At 40.2% G+C, this 24401-nt stretch overlaps 1 protein-coding gene across 1 annotated transcript in view; it reads left to right on the top strand.

The window, feature by feature from the left end:
• The window catches only part of NEK10 (NIMA related kinase 10), a 252379-nt gene that overhangs the window by 203123 nt on the left and 24855 nt on the right, over positions 1–24401 (top strand). The window contains exon 32 of the mRNA XM_052640083.1: positions 10679–10789. Coding sequence (XP_052496043.1) covers positions 10679–10789 — 111 coding nt within the window. The remainder of the gene's footprint in view (positions 1–10678; positions 10790–24401) is intronic.

The raw sequence follows: 24401 nt of genomic DNA on the forward strand, positions 1-24401 counted from the left end.
CCTGACCTCGGAAGTGGGGTAGCTCCTCTCGGCCACACTTAGTGCGCCGGTCGCAGCTGCCTGTGCTTAGTGCGCCGGTTGCAGCCGCCTGCGCTTAGTGCACTGGTCGTAGCCAAGAGATAGAGAAAGCTTCTGACATAGACATCAGAAGGGGGCAGAAATAGTGCCCCCCTGCTAGTCTTTAGCCAGATGTTTTCTATCTGTTAGAAAGCTATTAATCAGTTAAGAGAGACGCCTCAAGGCTGATGGAATTTCACTAGGCCCCTCTCCCACAATATGCATTTTTGAGAGAGGATGGCACCAGGTGTGTCATCCCCCAGCCATGAAACAATTGATATGAATACTGGTTTGTTGAGTTATTATCAGCCCATTTTGAGAAAATTAAAAAAGGTTAGTCTTAGGTTGAACCATTTTGAAGAAAGGCAAATTCCAAAGCAAATACATAATACATTAACATATCTTAAGAAAAACATTTCCATAAGAAAAATGCATTGGTTAGCTCAAGATTTGAGAAAAGTTAAATTCAGGTGGAACCAGGTGTCATCATGGCAACATGGAATTTTAAGAGAAAAAAATCTGACACTTGCAGCCTATTTCCTCCATTTGGAGGCCCCTGGCCTTCCTGCCTGTTACCTTCTCATTCCTCTCTCTCTTTTTTTTTTTTTTAGGAGAATTATGTTCATTCCATAACTACTTCCTACTGTTGAGGGGTGTCATCCTTAAATTGTTGAGGCAACATATTCTTCTAACCCTCATATTGAGGGTCTCTGATCCAGGTGCCCCAAGTAGTAGTTGGAGGAACCTGCCACAGTCGCAGGAGTTTAAGCAACCATTTGTAACTTAAAGCCTTCAAATGACTAGAAACAAATCCAGCTACAGTTATGGATGCAGGGAGCAAACAGCAAAAACAGAACAATCAGACTTATTGCAATTACTATAGTTTTCCACCATGAGGAACTAGTTAATGTCTCCCAAAGTGAGGCAGTTGAGGCTTCAGGAGTATCCATAGCCTGAATCATTTTGTTTATGTGTTTAGTAAAGTGAGTAACATTAGTGCTCATATCAGGTATATATGTACAACACGGTATGAATAATGGCACAAGTTCCTCTTTGTGGAGCTGTCAGAATATCTAAGACCAATCTGTTTTGTAAAACCACCTTTCTAATTCGTATTTGTTCAGCATTAAGAGCTGAAATAGCATTTTTGAGAATCTTGTAAAGCTGTTGGGTAAAGTTAGAGCATCCACTCGTAGCATAACATCTGTAGTTCCCAGAGAGGGAACAAATACTGCAGCCAAATAATCGTACTAATGAAATACAGATCTTGCCCAGTGAATTCCAAGGTGTGGTAAATTAGCAGACTTCCCTGGAAGCTTTGAAAATATGAAGCCATGAGTAAAAGCTAGACCTAGGGTGTATCTCCCTATCCAGCCAGGGGGAAGCCATGCCCATTGGTAAGAGCCATATATTCAGTAGGTCCTGTTTGGAGCAAGCCAGTGTGACTGAGGTATCCAGTTCCAATCAGTGCCTGGCCAGGCAAAGGAAGGCCCTGAACTGGGATTGGAAAACACGGGAATGATTATGTTGCATATTCCCTGAGGCAAAAATCCCAAGTGTTTCCAATCATTATGATTACGTTGTTGGCTAACTTCTGGGGATGGCTCTATTTGTTCCCAGCATATGGGGGAGCTAGATATTAGGCATCCCTTTTCAGGAGTTAGTGACATAACCTCATCCCATATTTGATATATGCCAAGTAAAAAGCCATCACATCTAGACCCATTTACCTTCTTCTGTGTAGCAAAATAGTCATTAAACCAAGACAACGTATAATCAAAATTAAAAGTCACATTATGTCCATAGTTAAGGCACAAAGTGTTGCACCAGTCAATTTTAGGATTGTTAGATGTCATCAGATTAAGAAGAGGCATCACATATGATTGTTGCCGAAGGTATTCACAGATTTGGAGAAAGTCCTTTCGTTGAGGTGGAGATGCCCACCATGGGAAGCCTTCCACTGGTGAAGAGGGGAATGCTCCACAAAGCTAGCAGTTAGACCAATTGTGGAATGTAGCATAGGAGTGAGCCCAGGACAGGAAGGCATTGTCTTGAGGATCAAATGGCAGACTCAGGATTTTTGGAGTCAGCAGAAGCAGGCTCACATAGATTATCAGGCCCATCTGAAAAGCAGAAAGTTAGAGCATAGAAAGTAAAGACATGAAATGACATCACTTAGTTCTGGCCAGGGTGTCACCTCTTAACTCAAGTGTGATGCACCCACGAATCAATTCCTGGCACTTCAACAGCTGTGGGAGAAGAAGGAATAATCTGGTAAGGGCCTTCCCAGAGAGGCTCAAGGGATTGGCCCCCAGATCCCAGTTATTTTTATCAGGACCTCAGTTCCTGGCTCAAAGAGAGGCTTGCTTGACACAGAAGCTGGGTCAGGAGTCACCTCCTGGAGTTCCATTAATGCCTGTTGAAAAGCTGAGAGCTGTTACATTACAATGTCTGTGCATAAAAAAGGGCCTCCACAAATACATTTAAAAAGGGACAGTCCATTGTCCTGCATCTCTTGAGTTAATTTGCACAGATGTCTCTTAATAATGTCATTAACTTTTTCAATCTTTCCTGAGGATTGGGGTCTCCAGGAACAGTGTCAGTGATATTCTATTCCTAGAGCTTTAGACACCCCCTGAGTTACAGCAGCTTTAAAGGCAGGGCCATTGTCACTCTGAAGGCTCTGTGGCAGCCCAAACCTGGGAATAATTTCATGGGTTAAAATTCTTATAACCTCCTTAGCCTGTTCACTACAGCAGGGAAAAGCCTCAATCCATCCAGTAAAAGTAGCCACCCAAACTTGTAAGCAAGAATATCCATTAGCTTTTGGCATATGAGTAAAATCAATTTCCCAGTCCTCTCCACCAGGATATTTTCCATTTCGTTGTAACCCAGATTTTGCTAGCTTTTCAGTCTCTGGGTTATTTTTCTGACAAATCTCACATATATTGATAATATTCTTTAAAGTCTTCATTACATTTTTACCTTCAAACAAACGAGAAGCCATTTGGTAAGTACTCTCAACACCTAAATGAAAACAGTGGTGTAAATTCTTAAGAATTTTCCAATGAGCATTTTCAGGAATTATTAATCATTCATCCTCAGACTGTAACCACCCTTTATCAGTAATCTTTGTTCCTCTTTTCTTCTATCTTTCTAACTCCTCCTCAGTGTATTGTGGTTTTTTTCCTGTTCTACAGAACCTGTCCAGATCAAAGGCGTCTGCAGTGAAAGGGTTTTGTAAAGTGCCGCTTTTCTGGCTTGACAGCCAGCTGATTATACCTTAGGCTACTTTACTCCCGTCCCTGCTATGCCCTTTGGAGTGTGTAACAGCTACTTCTTTAGGATGATATATAGCAGTTAAAAGTTTCTCAATCTCTTTGAAATACTTAATAGGTTTTCCTGTTGCCATTTCTTTCTAGGCTTTCTTTCCATATTGCAGCACGAGCATGTAAAGTCAAATAATCATACTTGGAATCAGTGTAGATATTTACTTGCCGCCTTTTGCTTAACCCTAGAGCAATGGCAACCCACTCCAGCACTCCTGCCTGGAGAGTCCCATGGACGGAGGAGCCTCGTAGGCTGCAGTCCATAGGGTCGCTAAGAGTTCGGCACTACTAAGCAACTTCACTTTCACTTTTCAGTTTCATGCATTGGAGAAGGAAATGGCAGCCTACTCCAGTATTCTTGCCTGGAGAATCCCAGGGACGGGGGGCCTAGTGGGCTGCCGTCTCTGGGGTCGCAAAGAGTCGGACACGATTAAAGCGACTTAGCAGCAGCAGCAGCAGCAGCAGCAGCAGCAGCAGCAGCAGCAGCAGCAGCAGCAGCAGCAGCAGCAGCAGCAGCAGCAGCAGCAGAGCTCGGGTCAGAGCCACAAGCTCTGCTAGCTGAGCACTGGTTCCCTGGGGGAGAGATTTTGCTTCTAAACCTGTTCAGCCATCACTACTGCATAACCTGCTTCATGCTTCCCATCCTGAACAAAAGAACTGCCATCTGAAAATATTTCCATATCAGGGTTGTCTAATGGGGTATCCATCAGATCTTCCTGAGATGCATAGTTTAAAGTTAGAAATTGGGAACAATCTTGATCAGGTGTTTCATTTCCCTTCTCAGGAAGTTAAGTGGTAGGATTTAAATTTCCAGCAAACTTTAAGCTTAGTTATTGATCCTTCTAACAACAATGACTGATATTTAAGAATCCTACTGTCTATCATCCAAGTATTAATCTTAGAGTTTAAGATTCAACTCACGTCATGAGTAGTCAGTACAGTAAGATTTCATCCATTAATTATTTTGAGGGCTTCAGGTGTTAATAAAGCCATTGCCACAATTACTCTTAGAAGGTGTTGCCACCCGTGAGAGATTACATCTAATTCTCTTCTCAGATAAGCTATGGATTGTTGGTGAGGCTCTCAGGTTTGTGTCAAAACTCCCAAGGCCATAACTTTTCTTTCAGTGACAAATTAAATTCTAACTCTGTGGGCAAGTTCAAAGTGGGAGCTTGCAGGAGAGCAGTTTAAAGAATCTTAAAAGCCTTTTGAGTCTTTGGGGACCAAACCAGCTTGTCAGTTTGGGTCTGCTGAGTCTCAGTTATAAGTTTATATAAAGGCCGGGCAAGTCCCCATAACCTGGAATCAAAATATGGCAGTAGGATGTGATTCCTAAAAATCCTCTCAGGTGCCTTAAAGTCATAGGTAGAGGATGATTTAGTATAGGTTTAGTTCTCTCGGGGCCTATGGCCCTAGTCCCTTCTGATATGATTAGCACCAGCTATCTAACAGGTTGTTGACAAAGATGAGCCTTTTCCCTTGATGCCTTATAACCGCAGCCTGCCAGAAAGCTTAAGAAACCTTCTGAGGCTTGTGAGCAAACTTCCTCTGTCTCAGCACAGAGCAGAACATCATCTATATACTATAGCACCCCTGCCTTGGAGCTATTAAAATTTTGTAGATCCCGTGACAAATTTTGCCCAAATAGGTGGGGGCTGTCATGAAGTTCCCAGGGCACAACTGTCCAGGTTAACTGAGAAGCTGGCTGCGTAGGGTCTTCAAAGGCAAATAGAAATTGACTTTCCTCCACCAAAGGCACAGAATAGAAGGCATCTTTTAAATCAATTACTGAGAAACATTTGTTTCATTCAGGAATTTCAAACAATAGAGTAGAAGGATTAGGCACCACAAGGTATTAAGGAACTACAGCCTCATTTGTTATTCATAAATCATGAATTAGTCTCCATTTACCTTTTGACTTCCTTACACTCAAAATAGGAGTGTTGCACAGACTGTTACAGGGAATTAATAGCCCCTGCTCCTTTAAATTCTCAATGATGGGTTTCAACCCTTCCTTAACCTCAGATTTCAGTGGATACCACTTTTTATGTGGAAATAAATGCGGGTCTTTGAGCTTGACAACTACAGGAATAGCATTTTGTGCTTGACCCATGGATTTTCCATCAATTCAAACTCTAGGATTTACATTTTGTTCAATTAAAGGGAGAGAAAAGGAGGGCTCCATATTCATGAAAACAGAGGCATGGACCTTGCTCAGTATAATCCCTCCCCGAAAGGGGTGAGGGAGACTCAGAAACTCATGTGAAAATAGCACAGAGTCCCAGTTGCAGCTTAGGGGACGACTGAAATAATATCTTTTGGCTGGTCCAGACAGTCCCATTACAGAAGTGGGTTGGGGAGAAAGTGGGCCAGGGGCTTCAGTAAGCACAGAGTAGGTTGCCCCAGTGTCCAAAAGGAAATAGATTGGCCCCCTACACTTATTAATACCCGGGGTTCCTCAGGTGTAATTAGGATGGGAACTTGTGTGGGCACCCCCAGGCACCTTCAGTCCTGATGGTCTTGAGAGTCCAACCCCTGAAACCTATGCCTCTGTGGGCAGTCTCTCCTCCAGTGTGATCTCTTGCAGACAGGAAATGGAGCCTGGGGAGGCTCAGATGCCTTAGGGCAATCCCGCTTGTGGTGCCCCTCCTTTCCACAGTAATAGCAAGCCCATCCCTTTTCACCTAGGTCCCTCTGGGCATTTTTCTCAGGCTGTTTCTGACAGCCATTACAAGGGCTTCTGCCTGTTCCTTTGCCTTTCTCTACCTTTCTTTTCCTCATATTCCCTGCCATAATAGACTGTGTGAGCCAGTTGCAACAGATTATCTGAAGACTGATTTGGTCCATACGCCTGTTTTAATAGCTTACAGCAGATATCTGGAGCTGATTGAGTGAGAAATCTGTCTTTTAAGATCACTCTTCCCTCTTCACTTTTGGGATCAATCTCAGTGAATCCGCAAAGGGCTTCCTTCAGTCTATCTAGGAATTTACCAGGAGCTTCTTTCTCTTCCTGTACTATGTTTGCCTATTTGGCATAGTTTAAAGCCTTAGCATGTGCTTACTCAAGCCCTTCAAGAATACATCTGACAAAATGACTCTGAGCCCATCTTCCTTTAGCCATGTTATAGTCCCAGTCTTGTTCTATAATTGGGACCACTTAATTCCCAGTGGGGAGAATGGCTATCTCATCCTCCCTCTTCGCTACTGATTCATTACCAAGTCATTCATCTCCATAGACAACAGCTTTCTCCCAAACTCAAGTTTTTGAGTCAGGAGTTAGTATTTGTCCCAGGATATACATCACATCTCTCCAAGTAAGGTCATAAAACAGAGTAATACCCTTAAAGGCGCTAATATATTTTTCTGGGTCGTTTAAATAGTCTCCCAAATCTTCTTTGATTCTTTGTACTTCTTGATAAGAAAAGAGCTTATTAACTCTCATAGATTGATTATTTCTCCTGGTGGGTGCTTCATGAAGAGGCAACAGCTTGTGTGATTGTTCCTCAGCTGCTCTGGTTGTTCTGTGCATATGATCCTAGGGATAGGTTGGAGAAACCTGCTTTTCTTTATCTCTTTGTCTCCTGTCCTACATCTCATCCTTAGTTTTGGCTGTCTGAGCTTTTCTTACTTTGACTGTCTGAGTTTCTATTGAAACCAGAATAGTCTGAGGTTGTACTGAGACAGGGCTTGTTTGGACCTGTACTTGGGCAGTTTGAATCTCAGTTTGGGTTTTTACTGAGACCAAGGCAACCTTTCCTAGGGGGGTTTCCTGACTTTCAGTTTGCTCCGTTTGGAGCCCCAGGTATGGGGGCAAAAGTAGGAGGACAGGAGGGAGTTGAAGTTTTCATGCCCAAATCTATACCCTTAGGACTGAAGTCTGGCATGCTTGCAGAGAGAAAAAGGGCAACATGTATGCTACTTCTACACATTTCCCTTGTTTTCTAACAAAGAGACCCTCCAACCAGCCACCATTTGCCATCATCCAGTGGATACAGTGGCCATGCAGTATCACCTAGGAAGATCAGGCATGTCTTCTTTAAGCTCTGGGATCAAATCTATCCCAGTTTTTCAGGATACAGCTCAAAGGAGTGAGGCTGGAATTGTTAGCAGCCATCTGTAAGAGGGGGAGAAAGTGACCAGTGCCATCTTTCTACCAGAGGCATCCCACCCTGCTCTAGATGGGGGTATAGACACACTTTACACTGAAGTTTTCCTTCCCTGGTCAGACTTAGTCTGTCCCTTACTGATGCAGGCACCTTACTCGTCCCTCTCAGCTCTACTACTGAGGCAGGGTGGAGATACACCACGGCTAGACCTGATGGCATCCCAGACTAAAGTCCAGCTCCTCACCATTAAATCCTTGCTTACCTCTGATGCCACCTGGGGTGCTATCAGTGTAACCTTCCAGAATGCCTCCCAAGCTAAGACCACTGGGGTAAACATTAGTCTCCTGAATGCCTGTGCACAACCTTGAGTATATTCCTGACCACAGTAAGACCAATGCAAACATAAAACCAATAGGCTCCTTTTGAGCATCACCATACCAGTATTCCACAGATTCCACAGAGAGAATATCTATGGAGTTGGGACAAAAGCCACTGAGAGCCTCCTCTGGTCCACTAAGAGCTAGTGTTACCAAAGGAAGAAGCCTGCTGTACTTCCTATCTGAGTAACCTTTAACCTGAAAAATGCTCTTGGAGCTAGAGCTCCGTCTAGCTTTTGACTCCTAGTGAGGCTAGTCGCTTCCTGACTAACAGTCTAAGTTTGGGACCTGAATAACAATGCACAGTAAAGATATAGATCACAAGTTCCTTGAAAGTCTATGATCTGACAGATTAGGTTAGTAGTTCTAATTCCCAAGAAGTTATGAAATGGTCAAAGAGACCAGAAAGCTTGACTGAGAAAGGAGAGTTCAGTCCACGTGCTTCGTCCATTTCTGGCCGTTCCCCAAAGGAGACATTGGGTGCCTCTTGACATTAGCAGGTTGGTATAATCCCCTGAAAGGGTCTCTGCCATAAGCTGTATGAGGTCACCTCAGAATCACAGATTAGAACACAGCCCTTGGTTCACATGTGTCTCTTTTAAGCAATCAAACACACAAGCATACCCTAGAATTAGTAAAGTGAAGCAGAAAATGTGTATACTGAGAAAGCAGAGAGGCTAGAGCTCTGAGTGGTCTTACTTTGTCCTGAAGATCCCAGACAAGGCCCCAAGAGAAAGGTTGTTGTTGAGCTGTGAAAGACGCCAGGATTCTTGGCCTCCAGAAGACAGGAGTTCAGTTCAGGGCTAGTGATGAAGCTTGATCACTCACAGCTTTTCTGTAATAAAGTTTTATTAAAGTCTAAAAGAGATAGAGAAAGCTTCTGACATAGACATCAGAAGGGGGCAGAAAGAGTGCCCCCTTCTTTAGCCAGATGTTTTCTGTCCATTAGAAAGCTATTAATCAGATAAGAGAGACACCACAAGGCTAATGGAGTTTCACTAGGCCCCTCTCCCACAATATGCATTTTTGAGATAGGATGGCATGAGGTGTGTCATCCCCCAGCCATGAAACAATTGATATGAATACTGGTTTGTTGAGTTATTATCAGCCCAAGGTTTAATAAAATAAAAAATTTAGTCTTAGGTGGAACCATTTCGAAGAAAGGCAAATTCCAAAGCAAATACATAATACATTAGCATAGCTTAAGAAAAGCATTTCCATAAGAAAAACGCATTGGTTAGCTCAAGGTCAGAAAAAAAATGAAGTTCAGGTGGAACCAGGTATTATCATGGCAACACAGAATTTTAAGAGAAAAATATCTGATGCTTGCAGCCTATTTCCTCCATTTGGAGATCCTTGGCCTTCCTGCCTGTTACCCTCTCACTACTGACGGCCTGCCAATGTATTTTTGGAGACACTAGAGGATATAGTTCCTCAGAAAGAATCCATATATTATGTCTGAGAAAACCTACTATATAAAATACAAAATTTTATTTTTTTCTTCTGTTACTTTGATATGATGAAAACAAACAAAAACCACACTTTTAGACTTGTGATGTTGAGGGAGTCATTCTGTCTTCTAGACTCAGTTTCATCATTCAGGTAGCCTATGGGACTATGAGATAAGGGAAATGCAGTATGTGAAATGTTTGTAAAGTGTTATACTAGTGTAATGCTAGTGATGGTGGTGTTTGTTCTCAAGCAAAAGTAGAGCTGGGAGACTCAGAAAGTATCTTGGGTGTTATATAAAGTCTGACTTACTCACCTATAGAATAGTTCCTGATTTATAAGTTTATTGTCAAGAAAAAAGAGGGCTAATGCCCACAAAAGAGTAACAATAGTGCCTGGCACAAATTATAGGTATTAGTCATTTCATTCTTAGTATTAGAATATATATGTATATTTACTTGTACTTATGTCATCTGCAGTTAAACTATGCATGAGTTATCATTCTGTGCAAAAATTTTAATTCTTCATGAAAACTTTAGAGAGAGGGTACTGTCCCTTGTGATGCTCCATATATGAATCTTAAGTTGACTGAATATTGACTTATGCAAGAAAAAGGTTTTAGGAAAGTCGATTCAAGCCATCAGGAGTAGTAAAAGCAATTCTAAGTTAACTAGAGGCGTATCAATTTAGTTGCCAGAACTAGGGTGAGTCACTTTTCAAGGACCCTCTGGTGCTCTAGCGGATAATAAGGCATGTCAGGAAAGACTGCTGCCCTTCCCTTTGACAGCTAGAATCATACTGGGCAGCAGCTGAAAGGTCGTGCACCAACACTGCCTTATGGTGTTTGATTTAGGGAAGTGGAAACTTCTGGTGGGTAACAGTAGGAAATTAGTAAATCTAAAAAGTGCTTCTCATGATACTCTCCCTTCTCTACCCCAAATAGTGGCTTCCTACTACTTACTTATTAAACCTAATTCATCCTGACTGCGCCCTAATGTACACATATTCATGTCTCTCTTTCTTCTTTCATAGAATGAATCTTTCCTTGTAAGTCTGTTATTTACAAAATTCAGTTTATATGTGCAACTAATATGTAGTTTAGTTCTGTGAAAAATAACATCAATAAAATGAAAGAACAGTAATATAATTAGAAGTAACCTTTTGAAAGAAAACACAGTAAAATATTTTTTTCTGAATTATAGACTGAAAAATTGTAATATCAAATCATGCTATTTGGAGTAAAATGTTAAATTCTTCTTTAGTCCTATTGCATGAATATTGTTACCATCACAAATGCTTCTTGAGAGTCAGCTATGCATTGTTAATGATGTGCTTATAATGATTTTCTCATTTTATGCAGCTTCCTCCAGCTTTGCACCACAACTTGAAAAGAAGGATTATAGAGAGATTCAAGAAATCCCTCTTCAGCCAGCAGAGTAACCCTTGTAATTTGAAATCTGAAATTAAAAAGGTACAGTATTCTACATATAGAAATTCTTCTTTTACTAACAAAAATACATCATACGAATTAAATTTTATCTTCCCATGCTTGAATTCTCTATTAAACTCTGCCCTTTCCTGAAGCATGTTATCAATGTTTCTCTTAGCCCATTTGGGCAGCTATAGTAAAAATACCAAAAACTGTGAGTTTATAAGCAGCAGGAATTTATTGCTCACAGTTCTGGAAGCTGGAAGTCCAAGATCAGGGTGCCAGAATAGTTGAGTCTAGTAACATCTTCCAGGTTTCAGACTGTCAACTTCTCGCTATATCCTTACATGGCAGAGGGAGGCAAGAGAGCTCTTCGAGGCCTCTTTTATAAGGGTACTTTTAATAAGAACAGTTATATAAGGGCTTTATTTTTATGGCCTAATTACTTCAGCCCTGGGATTTCTTTGGAGGGAATGATGCTGAAGCTGAAACTCCAGTACTTTGGCCACTTCATGCGAAGAGTTGACTCATTGGAAAAGACTCTGATGCTGGGAGGGATTAGAGGCAGGAGGAGAAGGGGACGACAGAGGATGAGATGGCTGGATGGCATCAGTGCCTCTATGGACGTGAGTCTGAGTGAACTGCGGGAGTTGGTGGTGGACAGGGAGGCCTGGCATGCTGCGATTCACGGGGTCGCAAAGAGTCGGACACGACTGAGCAACTGAACTGAACTGAATTACTTCCCAAAGGTCCCTCCTGGGTTAGTTTCAATGTACAAATTTGAGAGAACACAAGCACTGAGACCATAGCATACTTAAGATGTTAAATCAAGGATGTGTCTGTGCCTCTAATTTTCTCACCCTTATTTCTGAAGCCATCAACCTCAGAAGACTAATAGAAAGCTCTTTCAGTGTTACAGTGTTACAGTATGTTTCCTAAGAAGAAATGTTATTAAATATCTTTAATATAAACAAATATATATGTCTTTTTAGAGAATTCTATTCCAATCTTTATTGAAATATTCTTCACCAAGCCCATAAATTGAAGTTTGCAACCCTGAACAAGTCACTTAAGCATCTAAGGGCATAATTTTTATCATGTAAGAAGCTGGAATGAGCCATTTCTTAAAGTTCTTTTCTTCTTTGACATTAGAGAGTCTCCTAGACTTTGGGTGCTGGTAAATATTCCTATTCTTACATAAGAAAACTAAATCGCAAAGAGGTTAAATCAACCCCAGATGGAAAGAAAACTGTTTATTTCTGATGAACACAACTTGGCGAAAGGATATCCTTTTGAGCTTGTTGGTAGCCATTCTGATACAGGCCTTGGAGATGGTCACAGGTTCTGTTCTTCTGTCCCAGAAAGACACAGGCCAAACGGCTTGGGCCCACTGGTGTAAAGATGCTTGCTTCTGTTCCAATTTTGTGTATTTTTAAAAAGTTTCAGCACATACTGGTGCTGAAGCTGAAGTTCTAATACGTTGGCCACGATACAAAAGCCAGCTCATTGGGAAAGACTCTGATTCTGGGAAAGATTGAGGGCAAGAGGAGAAGGGGGCAACAGAGGATGATATGGTTGGATGGCATCACTGACTCAATGGACATGAATTTGAGCAGACTTACGGAGATAGTGAAAGACAGGGAAGCCTGGCATGCTGCAGTTCATGGGGTCACAAAGAGTCAGACACAACTTAGTGACTGAACAACAACAGAATATACTTAAATTTTGGCTCAGACATGCAGCCAATGAACTTTTTATTTAAGGTTTATTTGAAAATTTTACTGTATCCAATCTGTAGCATAAATCAACTCATAATCTGGGCAGTGTTGGAGTATGGAGGGAACCAAAAGTGCCCACTGAACTGAGAAGGCATCTTGAGACCAATAAACAAGGCAGGAAACTCTGTATAATCAAATTTGTTCCAGGGTAACTTACAGGGTGAAATTGCCTGGTGATTCAGTGGTAAAGAATCTGCCTGCCAATGCAGGAGACATGGGTTTGATGCCTGGGTCAGAAAGATCCCCTGGAGAGGGAAATGGCAACCCACTTCAGTTTCTTGCCTGGGAAGTCCCATGGACAGAGGCTACAGTCCATGGGGTTGCAAAAGAGTCCAACATGACTTAGTGATTGAACAAGAACAAACTTACAAGGTGGGATGGAGATCAGGTGGACAATGACCCAGAAGCATTTGCAGCTGCTCCCCACACCTTCGAGGAGCCACTGGGAGGGTTTTATAGTTAACTTAGGGTGTGGTGGTTGGTGCTCGAAACAGGACGTGCCTTCCTAAGTCAAGTTTATGAATTGATAACTGGTCACATGGGCACAAGGAATACCTCAGCCAACATCTTTATCATTGTCTTTGGGGACTAGCAGAGCATGGAGGCCACCTGGTCATGATGATTATTTAAAAACTTCTCTTAACTACTAAGGCCCTGACAACAGAGGTGTGACTTACTGGCTAGTAGAGTCCTGAGTGAGGTCAGGGGGGAGGACAGGAGGAGCCACATGGGCCCAAGGTGGTGTCAGTTACCCTGACAGTCATATGGGCTATTTGATAAGAAATAAAAAGAAGTATGTTTTTGCTTCTTTGCCTTACATCATTGGTATCTGCACATACACGAACAGGGGATGGGGAGAAAAATGCATACCTGCAGGTAAACAAACTATAAACCCTACTTCATCAAGTAGAGAGATCTTTTGGATTGTCTTGGCAAATAAGGTTGAGAAACAAAGATAGGGGAGATCAAAATAGAGGTGGAGGAGACTTCAGATATTTATTGTGTGATATTCACATATTACATCATGAATACCAATAAACTGATTTATTTTGTCTCCTCTGGGTCAGCCTCTCTTGTTGCAGAGCACCAGCTGTAGGGTGCACAGGCTCAGTAGCTGTGGCTCGCAGGCTTTAGAGTGCAGACTCAGTAGTTGTGGCTCATGGGCTTAGCTGCTTCATGGCATGTGGAATCTTCCTAGACCAGTGATCAAACCTATGTCCCCTGCATTCCACTGCACCACCAGGGAAGACCCCAGTAGATAGATTTTTAAAAGATAAAAGTTCAAATCCCCCATAAAACATTACATTTTACCAAGTTTTATGTTCTTATTAAAATGATATTCAGAATAATCCAGTCTGTCCATGCATTTACTTTGAGATCCTAGCTTCATGAGAGGAATATGCCTGCCATGAAATGAGGCTTGAAGGTGCTGCGACCTGTCCCTGCTCTGTGATCCCAGCAGGCCTGTCCTTGGAACAAATCATTGCTTCTTTGTGACTTGGGTTTTCAGTTTTGCATCCTTTCCTTGGTGTCTTTCTTTTTTCTCCCTTTCTTTTGTTATGCCCCCACCCCAACCTTGTCTGCCTCCTCTGTGCTGTCACAGGATGCCACCTTTTGTTCCTGTTCTGGGGCATGAGGGAACCAAAGGAGGGCATAGATTCATTGTTTTCAACTTTTGTTAAGATGCAGATTAAATTATCCTATGAAGAATGTTGTGCTCTCCTCATCTGATTCTGTGTGTGGTGGTTCTTACCCTTATGGTGTTCGTACTCTGCCATCAGGCCTCACCTCCCATGAGGTAAAGAAATCCTATGCCTGGAATATTAATCTAATTCTCTATGAACACCTTTATTAACTTTTCCTGTCTAGAATTAATATCCCCTTTCTCTATGCTTCAATCACCTTTTCACTCATATCATTGTGTTTTAAATAGCTTACTATTCTAACAGCCTGCCTTTTCTGTTTACCCAAAGGTAGTAAGTTTGCTAATCTTTGACTCCCCAGAGTCGTACACAGTGCCTAGTAGATATTAATGGATAATTGCTGAATAGAGAATAAACTCTAGATTGATACACATATTCTGTGTAACATATCCTATACTGTGGTTCTGTTCTTTATTGATATATAAATATTGATACAATATATTTATATATTTATCCTTAAAAAAGAAAGCCCTCCTCCCTCCAATCTCAATCTAAACAAGGAAAGTTTGTGACATGTTTTTCCCCTCTTCTGGTGTAATCTTTAGTTAGTGACAATTTTTGTCCAGAAATGGCTTTTTCATCCCCTGTACAATCATAGAAGAGTCGCTCACGCCAGTGGTGACAGGCCACAAAGTCAATGTGATTTCTACCCTCCCCTCTGAAGCTTATTCTAAAATCCAGGGACTCCATGTCCCGATTAAGTTTAAAGGAGTCATTATGGGATGATTGCACCTGACATGAGTAGCCTGAGACCCAGCAGGATATACAGAGGAATCAAAATGTGGCAGAGCCCTTTTCCAAAAAATTAAGCTCTCCAATTATGACTCACCTGAAGTGTCTTCAGTCCAGTCTGCTCAATCATGGCTAGGATTGCAGGGTGAGTAAAGCACCTAAGCAACTGTCTTTGAGAACTAGGGTTTTCAGCATGAGAGAAACGAGTAACAGAAACAAAACAGAAAATACTAATTCAAATTAGAAGTATCAATATGAATCAGTATTAATTCATGACAGGTCTTATCTTTTTAAAAAAGTGACATATTTCCTAAATTTCACTAAAATGATCTAGAAATAAAGCAAGCAGCAGTGTGCTCCCTTTGCACCCATGGCTTTGGAAATACAGCCCATTGCAGCTGCAGGTCAGGAACTGAATATGATCATGTTGGAGCATCTTTACTCTATTTACAGATTAAATAGCAAGGATGCTGTCAGGGCAACTGTAGGTGTGTCAGCAGGACTTAGGAGTCAACTTTAAAGAGGCCTCCCACAGACTATTAGATAATTAAAGCATCAGTCAGCATCAGTCACCACAGTTAATTGAGTGCATTAACGTTTAAATCCAAGAGATCACAACAGTGAAAAAAAATCCCTCATTAATTACCTTTGGAAGATGCTAAGTGACCAACTCATTATTTTAAAAATTATTTAAAAAAGAAAAGAATAAAGCATTTATTCTGCCTTTCCCTTATGAATTTTTTCTCCAGGTAACTAAATTGATGTGGGGGAATTTCCTCATTATCAAAAAACTTCAACTAATAAATACTGAAGGAATAAAAAAAAATTATCATTTTGCAGTCCCTGAATGAAATAATGGATCTGACATGATCACTCCTGATTGCTGGTATCACAAAAAAGGGAGCAACCAGACAGTGTGTATGCCTCCTGATGGATGTACACAGCACACCTGTGAAGTGTACATGCTAAACACTTGAATCTGCATCTGACCAACCTCTCAGATTTAAGCCTAAGAAAATAGAGTGTAAATACTGGATCTTTCTGTTAACAAAGTGACCTATAAAGTCTAATAAATACTAATAGAAAAGAGCTGTAGGTTAGGAAAAAAATGAAAAATCAGGCAACATTTTATGTCTTAAAATGTTATGTAATTCAATCAAAGAGAACAAGAAAAATATAAAGAAAGAAAAGGTAAGATGATTGACAAGTAAGGGTGATAAAAGACATTGAAACATTTCTCACTTCTGGTACCTGTTAATAATTTCATTTATTTAGGCTTAATTTTCTTCAGAGTACTATCTCAGTTGATTAGGTTCCAAATTGTTTATGTAGTTGTTTTACAGCAAAGATAACCTTATTTTATGATATGGAAAAGTGTTACTCACTGAGTTGTGTCCAACTCTTTGTGACCCCAGGGAATGTAGCCTGCCAGCCTCCCCCATCCATGAGATTTCCAGACAAGAATACTGGAGGGGGTTGCCATTTCCTTCTCCAGGGGGGTCTTTCTTACCCAAGAATCAAACCTGGGTTTCTCACATTGTGGGCAGACTCTTTACCATCTGAGACACCAGGGAAGCCTTATGATATGGAAAAGAAGGTATAATTTAAAGAATTTAATGAGGGTTACATTTGTAGTTTCTCTTACAAATTTTATTTTCTTTTATTTAGTTTTTGCCTAAAAAGTACTATATTCTCAAATGACCAATAAACTGCTACAGTTCAGTTCAGCTCAGTCACTCAGTCATGTCCAACTCTTTGCAACCCCATGGAGTGCAGCACACCAGGCCTCCCTGTCCACCACCAACTCCTGGAGTTTACTCAAACTCATGTCCATTGAGTCTATGATGGCATACAACCATCTCATCCTATGTCATCCCCTCCTCCTCCTGCCTTCAATCTTGTCCAGCATCAGGGTCTTTTCAAATGAGCCAGTTCTTCACATCAGGTAGCTGAAGTATTAGAGATTCAGCTTCAGCATCAGTCCTTCCAATGAATACTCAGGACTAATTTCCTTTAGGGTGGACTGGTTGGATCTTCTTACTGTCCAAGGGACCCTCAGGAGTCTTCTCCAGCACCACAATCACTCACCCCACTCCCCCTTGGCGACCACAGGTCTCTTCTCTGAGTCTCTGAGTCTGTTTGTGTCCTATTTTGTATTCCACATAGAAGCGATATCATGTGAATTTGTCTTTCTTTTTCTGACTGACTTCACTTAGGTGACAATCTCTAGGTTCATCCATGTTGGTTCAAATGGCATTATTTCATTCTTTTATATAGCTGAGTACTGTTTCACTATATATTTATGTTACCACATCTTTTCTATCCATTCATTTGTTGATGGACACTTAGGTTGATTCTGCGTTTTAGTTATTGTAAATAGTGCTGCTGTGAACGTTGGGTACATGCACCTCTTTGAATTATGGTTTTCTCCAGATATGTGCCCAGGAAAAGGATTGCTGGATCATATGGCAACTCTAGTTTTTGTGTTTTGAGGAACCTCTATATTGTTCTTCATAGTGTACACCAACTTACATTCCCACCAACAGTGTAAGAGTGTTCTATTTTCTTCACACCCTCTCCAGCAATTATTGCTTGTATAATTTTAATGATGGCTATTCTGACACATGTGAGGTGTTACCTCATTGTAGTTTTGACTTACACATCTCTGATAAGTAGCAATGTTGAGCATCCTTTCATGTGCCTATTGGCCATCTGTATGTCTTCTTTGGAGAAATGTCAGTTTATGTCTTCTGTTATTTTTTGATTGAGTTGTATGTTTTTTCTTACTGAGTTGTGTGAGCTATTGTATATTTTGGAAATTATTTTCTTGTCAGCAGCATTGTTTGCAACTATTTTCTCCTAGTCCCTAGGATATCTTTTCATTTTATTTATGATTTCCCTTGCTGTGCAAAAGCTTATATATTTGATTAGGTCCATTTTTTTTCTCTTTGCTTTTATTTCTATTGCCATAGGAGACTGACCTAAGGAAACATTGATATGATTTGTCAGAGAATGTTTTGCCTATGTTCTCTTCTAGGAGTTTTATGATATCACATCTTATATTTAAGTCTTTAAATCATTTTGAGTATTTTTGTGTACGGTGTGAGAGTGTGCTCTAACTTCATTGATTTACATGCAGCTTTCCAACTTTCCCAGCATCATTTTCTGAAGAACTTTTTCCCATTTTATATTCTTGCCTCTTTTGTCAAAGATTAATTGACTGTAGGTGTATAGGTTTATTTCTGGGCTCTGTATTCTGTTCCATTGATAGATATATCTGTTTCTGTGCCTGTATCATGCTGTTTTGATTACTGTAGACTTGTAGTATTGTCTGAAGTCTTGGAAAGTTATGCTTCCTGCTTTGTCCTTTTTCCTCAAGATTGTTGGCAATTCTGGGTCATTTATGATTCCATATAAATTTTATGATTATTTTTTTCTAGTTTTATAGAACAAATCATGTCATGGGTAATTTGATAGGGATAACATTACATCTGTGGATTGTTTTGGGTAGTATGGTCCATTTTAACAATATTAATTCTTCCAGTTCAAGAGCATTAAATATTTTTCCATTTCTTTGAATCATCTTCTGGTTCCTTTATGAATGTTTTATAGTTCTCAGTGAATAAGCCTTTCACCTCCTTTGTGGGTTTATGCCTAGATATTTTTCTGATGCAATTTTTTTTTTAACTTTCTCTTTCTGATATATCATCATAGTGTAAAGAAATGCAACTGATATGCTAATCTTACACTCTGCTACCTTGCTGAATTCATTGATAAGTTCTAGTAGATTTTGTGTGGAGTCTTTTGTGCAGAATCTTTACCATCTGCATAAAATGATGAAATTACCTCTTCCTTTCCAATTTGGGTACCTTTTATTTCTTTTGTCTGATTGCTGTGCCTTGAACTTACAACACTGTGTTGAAGATGAGTGGTGATAGAGAGCATTTTTATCTTGTTCCAGATTTAGCAGGAATGTTTTCAGCTTTTCACCATTGAGTATTATGTTTGCTATGGATTTGTCAAATAGCTTTTATTATGTTGAGATATGTTCTCTCTATACCCACTTTGGTGAGAGTTTATATCATGAATATGTGTAGAATCTTATAAAATACTTTCTTTGCATCTTTGTCTTTTCTTTTGTTGGTGTAGTGTATCATATTGATTAATCTGCATTATTGAAACATCCTTGTGACCCTGGGATGAATCCCACTTGGTTGTGGTATATGATCTTCTCTATGTGTGTTATTGTATTCAGTTGGATAATATTTTGTTGATAATTTTTGTATTTCTATTCATCAAAATTATTGGCCTGTAATTTGCTTTGTCCATAGTATCTTTGTTTGGTCTTGGTATCAGGGTGATGGTGGCTTCAAAGAATGACTTTGGAGTGTTCCTGCCTCTTCAGTCTTTTGGTAAAGTTTGAAAAGTTTCAATATAATTTCTTCTTTGTATGTTTGTTAGAATTCCTCAGTGAAGCCTGAACTTTTGTTTGCAGCAAGTTGTTTGTTTGTTTTACAGATTCTATTTCACTTCTAGTGATTGTTCTGTTCAAATTATCTATTTCTTCTGTATTCAGTTTTGGGGGAATGTATGTTCCTAGACATACGTGGTCCACTGGAGAAGGGAATGGCAAGCCACTTCAGTATTCTTGCCTTGAGAACCCCATGAACAGTATGAAAAGGCAAAATGATAGGATACCAAAAAGGGAACTTCCCAGGTCATTAGGTGCCCAATATGCTACTGGAGATCAGTGGAGAAGTAACTCCAGAAAGAGTAAAGGGAAGGAGCCAAAGCAAAAACAATACCCAGCTGTGCATGTGACTGGTGATAGAAGCAAGGTCCAATGCTGTAAAGAGCAATATTGCATAGGAACCTGGAATGTCAGGTCCATGAATCAAGGCAAATTGGAAGTGGTCAAACAAGAGATGGCAAGGGTGAACGTCGACATTCTAGGAATCAGCGAACTAAAATGGACTGGAATGGGTGAATTTAACTCAGATGACCATTATATCTACTACTGCGGGCAGGAATCCCTCAGAAGAAATGGAGTAGCCATCATGGTCAACAAAAGAGTCTGAAATGCAGTACTTGGATGCAATCTCAAAAATGACAGAATGATCTCTGTTCATCTCCAAGGCAAACCATTCAATATCACAATTATCCAAGTCTATGCCCCAACCAGTAACGCTGAAGAAGCTGAAGTTGAACGGTTTTATGAAGACCTACAAGACCTTTTAGAAGTAACACCCAAAAAAGATGTCCTTTTCATTATAGGGGACTGGAATGCAAAAGTAAGAAGTCAAGAAACACCTGGAATAACAGGCAAATTTGGCCTTGGAATGTGGAATGAAGCAGGGCAAAGACTAATAGAGTTTTGCCAAGAAAATGCACTGGTCATAGCAAACACCCTCTTCCATCAGCACAAGAGAAGACTCTACACATTGACATCACCAGATGGTCAACACTGAAATCAGATTGATTGTATTCTATGCAGCCAAAGATGGAGAAGCTGTATACAGTCAACAAAAACAAGACCAGGAGCTGACTGTGGCTCAGATCATGAACTCCTTATTACCAAATTCAGACTTAAATTGAAGAAAGTAGGGAAAACCACTAGACCATTCAGGTATGACCTAAATCAAATCCCTTATGATTATACAGTGGAAGTGAGAAATAGTTTTAAGGGCCGAGATCTGATAGATAGAGTGCCTGATGAACTATAGAATGAGGTTCGTGACATTGTACAGGAGACAGGGATCAAGACCATTCCCATGGAAAAGAAATGCAAAAAAGCAAAATGGCTGTCTGGGGAGGCCTTACAAATAGCTGTGAAAAGAAGAGAGGTGAAAAGCAAAGGAGAAAAGGAAAGATATAAGCATCTGAATGCAGAGTTCTAGAGAATAGCAAGAAGATCTAAGAAAGCCTTCTTCAGCGATCAATGCAAAGAAATAGAGGAAAACAACAGAATGGGAAAGACTATAGATCTCTTCAAGAAAATTAGAGATACCAAGGGAACATTTCATGCAAAGATGGTCTCGATCAAGGACAGAAATGGTATGGATCTAACAGAAGCAGAAGATATTAAGAAGAGGTGGCAAGAATACACAGAACTGTACAAAAAAGATCTTCACGACCCAGATAATCATGATGATGTGATCACTAATCTAGAGCCAGACATCTTGGAATGTGAAGTCAAGTGGGCCTTAGAAAGCATCACTATGAACAAAGCTAGTGGAGGTGATGGAATTCCAGTGGAGCTATTTCAAATCCTGAAAGATGATGCTGTGAAAGTGCTGCACCCAATATGCCAGCAAATTTGGAAAACTCAGCAGTGGCCACAGGACTGGAAAAGGTCAGTTTTCATTCCAATCCCAAAGAAAGGCAATGCCAAAGAATGCTCAAACTACTGCACAATTGCACTCATCTTACATGCTAGTAAAGTAATGTTCAAAATTCTCCAAGCCAGGCTTCAGCAATACGTGAACCGTGAACTCCCTGATATTCAAGCTGGTTTTAGGAAAGGCAGAGGAACCAGAGATCAAATTGCCAACATCTGCTGGATCATTGAAAAAAGCAAGAGAGTTTGAGAAAAACATCTATTTCTGCTTTATTGACTGTGCCAAAGCCTTTGACTGTGTGGATCACAATTAAGTGTGGAAAATTCTGAAAGAGAAGGGAATACCAGATCACCTGACCTGCCTCTTGAGAAATCTGTATGCAGGTCAGGAAGCAACAGTTAGAACTGGACATGGAACAACAGACTGGTTCCAAATAGGAAAAGGAGTAGGTCAAGGCTGTATATTGTCACCCTGCTTATTTAACTTCTATGCAGAGTACATCATGAGAAACGCTGGACTGGAAGAAACACAAGCTGGAATTAAGATTGTCGGGAGAAATATCAAGAACCTCAGATATGCAGATGACACCACCCTTATGGCAGAAAGTGAAGAGGAGCTAAAAAGCCTCTTGATGAAAGTGAAAGAGGAGAGCAAAAAAGTTGGCTTAAAGCTTAACATTCAGAAAACGAAGATCATGGCATCTGGTCCCATCACTTCCTGGGAAATAGATGGGGAAACAGTGGAAACAGTGTCAGACTTTATTTTTTCGGACTCCAAAATCACTGCAGATGGTGACTGCAGCCATGAAATTAAAAGACGCTTACTCCTTGGAAGAAAAGTTATGACCAACCTAGATAGCATATTCAAAAGCAGAGACATTTCTTTGCCGACTAAGGTCTGTCTAGTCAAGGCTATGGTTTTTCCTGTGGTCATGTATGGATGTGAGAGTTGGACTGTGAAGAAGGCTGAGCGCTGAAGAATTGATGCTTTCGAACTGTGGTGTTGGAGAAGACTCTTGAGAGTCCCTTGGACTGCAAGGAGATCCAACCAATCCATTCTGAACGAGATCAATCCTTGGATTTCTTTGGAAGGAATGATGCTAAAGTTGAAACTCCAGTAGTTTAGCCACCTCATGCAAAGAGTTGACTCATTGGAAAAGACTCTGATGCTGGGAGGGATTGGGGGCAGGAGGAGAAAGGGACCAAGGATGAGATGGCTGGATGGCATCACGGACTCGATGGACATGAGTTTGAGTGAACTCCGGGTGATGGTGATGAACAGGGAGGCCTGGCGTGCTGCAATTCATGGCGTCTCAAAGAGTCGGACACGACTGAGCAACTGAACTGAACTGAACTGATGTTCCTAGAAACTTGTCCATTTCTTCTTGGTTGTCCAGTTTGTTGGCATATAGTTGTTCGTAGTGAAAGGTTGTTGCTGAGCCATGAAAGATGCCAGGATTCTTGGCCTGTGGAGGAGAAGAATTCAATCTGGGGCCAGTGATGAGGCTTGATCACTCAGAGCTTTTGTGTGATACAGGTTTATTAAAGTGTATAGACAAAGCTTCTGACTTAGACATCAGTAGGGGGCAGAAAGAGTGCCTCCCTTGTTAATATTTAGCTGGATGTTATACAGCTACTAGCAGGCTGCTAGTTGGAGAAAGGATATGTCTCAAAACTCAGAGACTGGCACCAGGCCTTTCACCCACAGCTTGCATTTTGGGATAACATTGGCACAAGTTGAGTTGTCCTGGGCCATAAAACAATTGACATGAATCTTGAAGAAAAGCAGGTTTCCAAGCAAATACATAGTTTCATTAACATAGTTTAAGAGAACATTTGAGTGAGTAAAATATCCTGGTTTGTCAAGTCAGTTCTGAGTTTTAGGCAGAACCAACTTGAAGACAGAGTCTAGGGTATATGCATAGTTCATTAACATAACTTAAGAAAAACATTTCCATAAGAAAAATGTATTGGTTAGCTCAAGGTTTGAGAAAAGTTCAGTTGAAACCAGGTGTCGTTATGGCAATACAGAAGTTTAAAAGAAACCTCTTTTAAAGTTTGTATAGAGAAGGAGGAAAAATCTAATACTTGTAGTTTGCTTCCTCCTGCCACTTAAGAGAGAGGTAAAAAATGTCTTGACACTTGCAGGCTATTTCCTGTTTGGAGATCCCTGGCCTTCCTGCCTGTTACCCTTACAATAGTATTCTCTTATGGTTTTTTTGTATTTTTGTGGTATCAGTTATTACTTCTCCACTTTCATTTCTTACCTTGTTTACTTGGATCCTCTTTCTTTTCTTCTTAGTGAGCCTGGTCTGAAGTTTGGTAGTTTTGTTTACCCTTTCAAATAACTAGCTCTCTGTTGTACTGATTTTTTTCCTACTCAAGTTTCTATTTGATTTATTCCCTCTCTGATCATTATTATTTCCTTCCATCTGCTACTTTAGGTTTTATTTTTTCTTCTTTTTCTAATTCTTTTAGGTGGTGGTTTAGGTTGTTTATTTAAGATTTTTCTTGTTCTTTGAGGAAGGCTTGTATGGCTATGGACTTCCCTCTAAAAAATATACATTTTTTTAAAATATACATTTTTAAAAATATATATACATTCTTTTTAAAAAAATATACATTTTTCTTACTCTCCTCCACATTTTATGATTTTGATGTCCTCTTTTACATCATCATGTATGTATTTTTGCTGTTCATTGTAGATATTATCACTTTCACAAATTATTTTCTATTTTTTAAAGTCTGTATACTGACTTATTTAAATGTCTGATTGTGATTTTTCTATTTCCTATAGATTATTGCTTCTTTTGACTTTTAAAAATTTCTTTTAGAATAAGTTTAGTATTGCTGTATTCTTTTAGCTTTTTCTTGTCTGAGAAATTCTTTATCCCTACGTCTATTCTAAATTATAATCTTGCTAGGTAGAATATGCTAGGTTGCAGATTTTTCCCTTTCAGGACTTTGAATATATCTTGCTACTCCTAGCCTGTTAACATCTCCATGGAGAAATCAGCTGAGAGTCTTATGGGGGTTTACTTGTAGTTAACTCTGTTTTTGTCTTGGTGCCTTTAAAATCCTCTCCTTAACTTTTGCTATTTTAA

This window comes from Budorcas taxicolor, chromosome 1 (assembly GCF_023091745.1).
Source record: "Budorcas taxicolor isolate Tak-1 chromosome 1, Takin1.1, whole genome shotgun sequence".
NCBI classification, from domain to species: Eukaryota; Metazoa; Chordata; class Mammalia; order Artiodactyla; family Bovidae; genus Budorcas; species Budorcas taxicolor.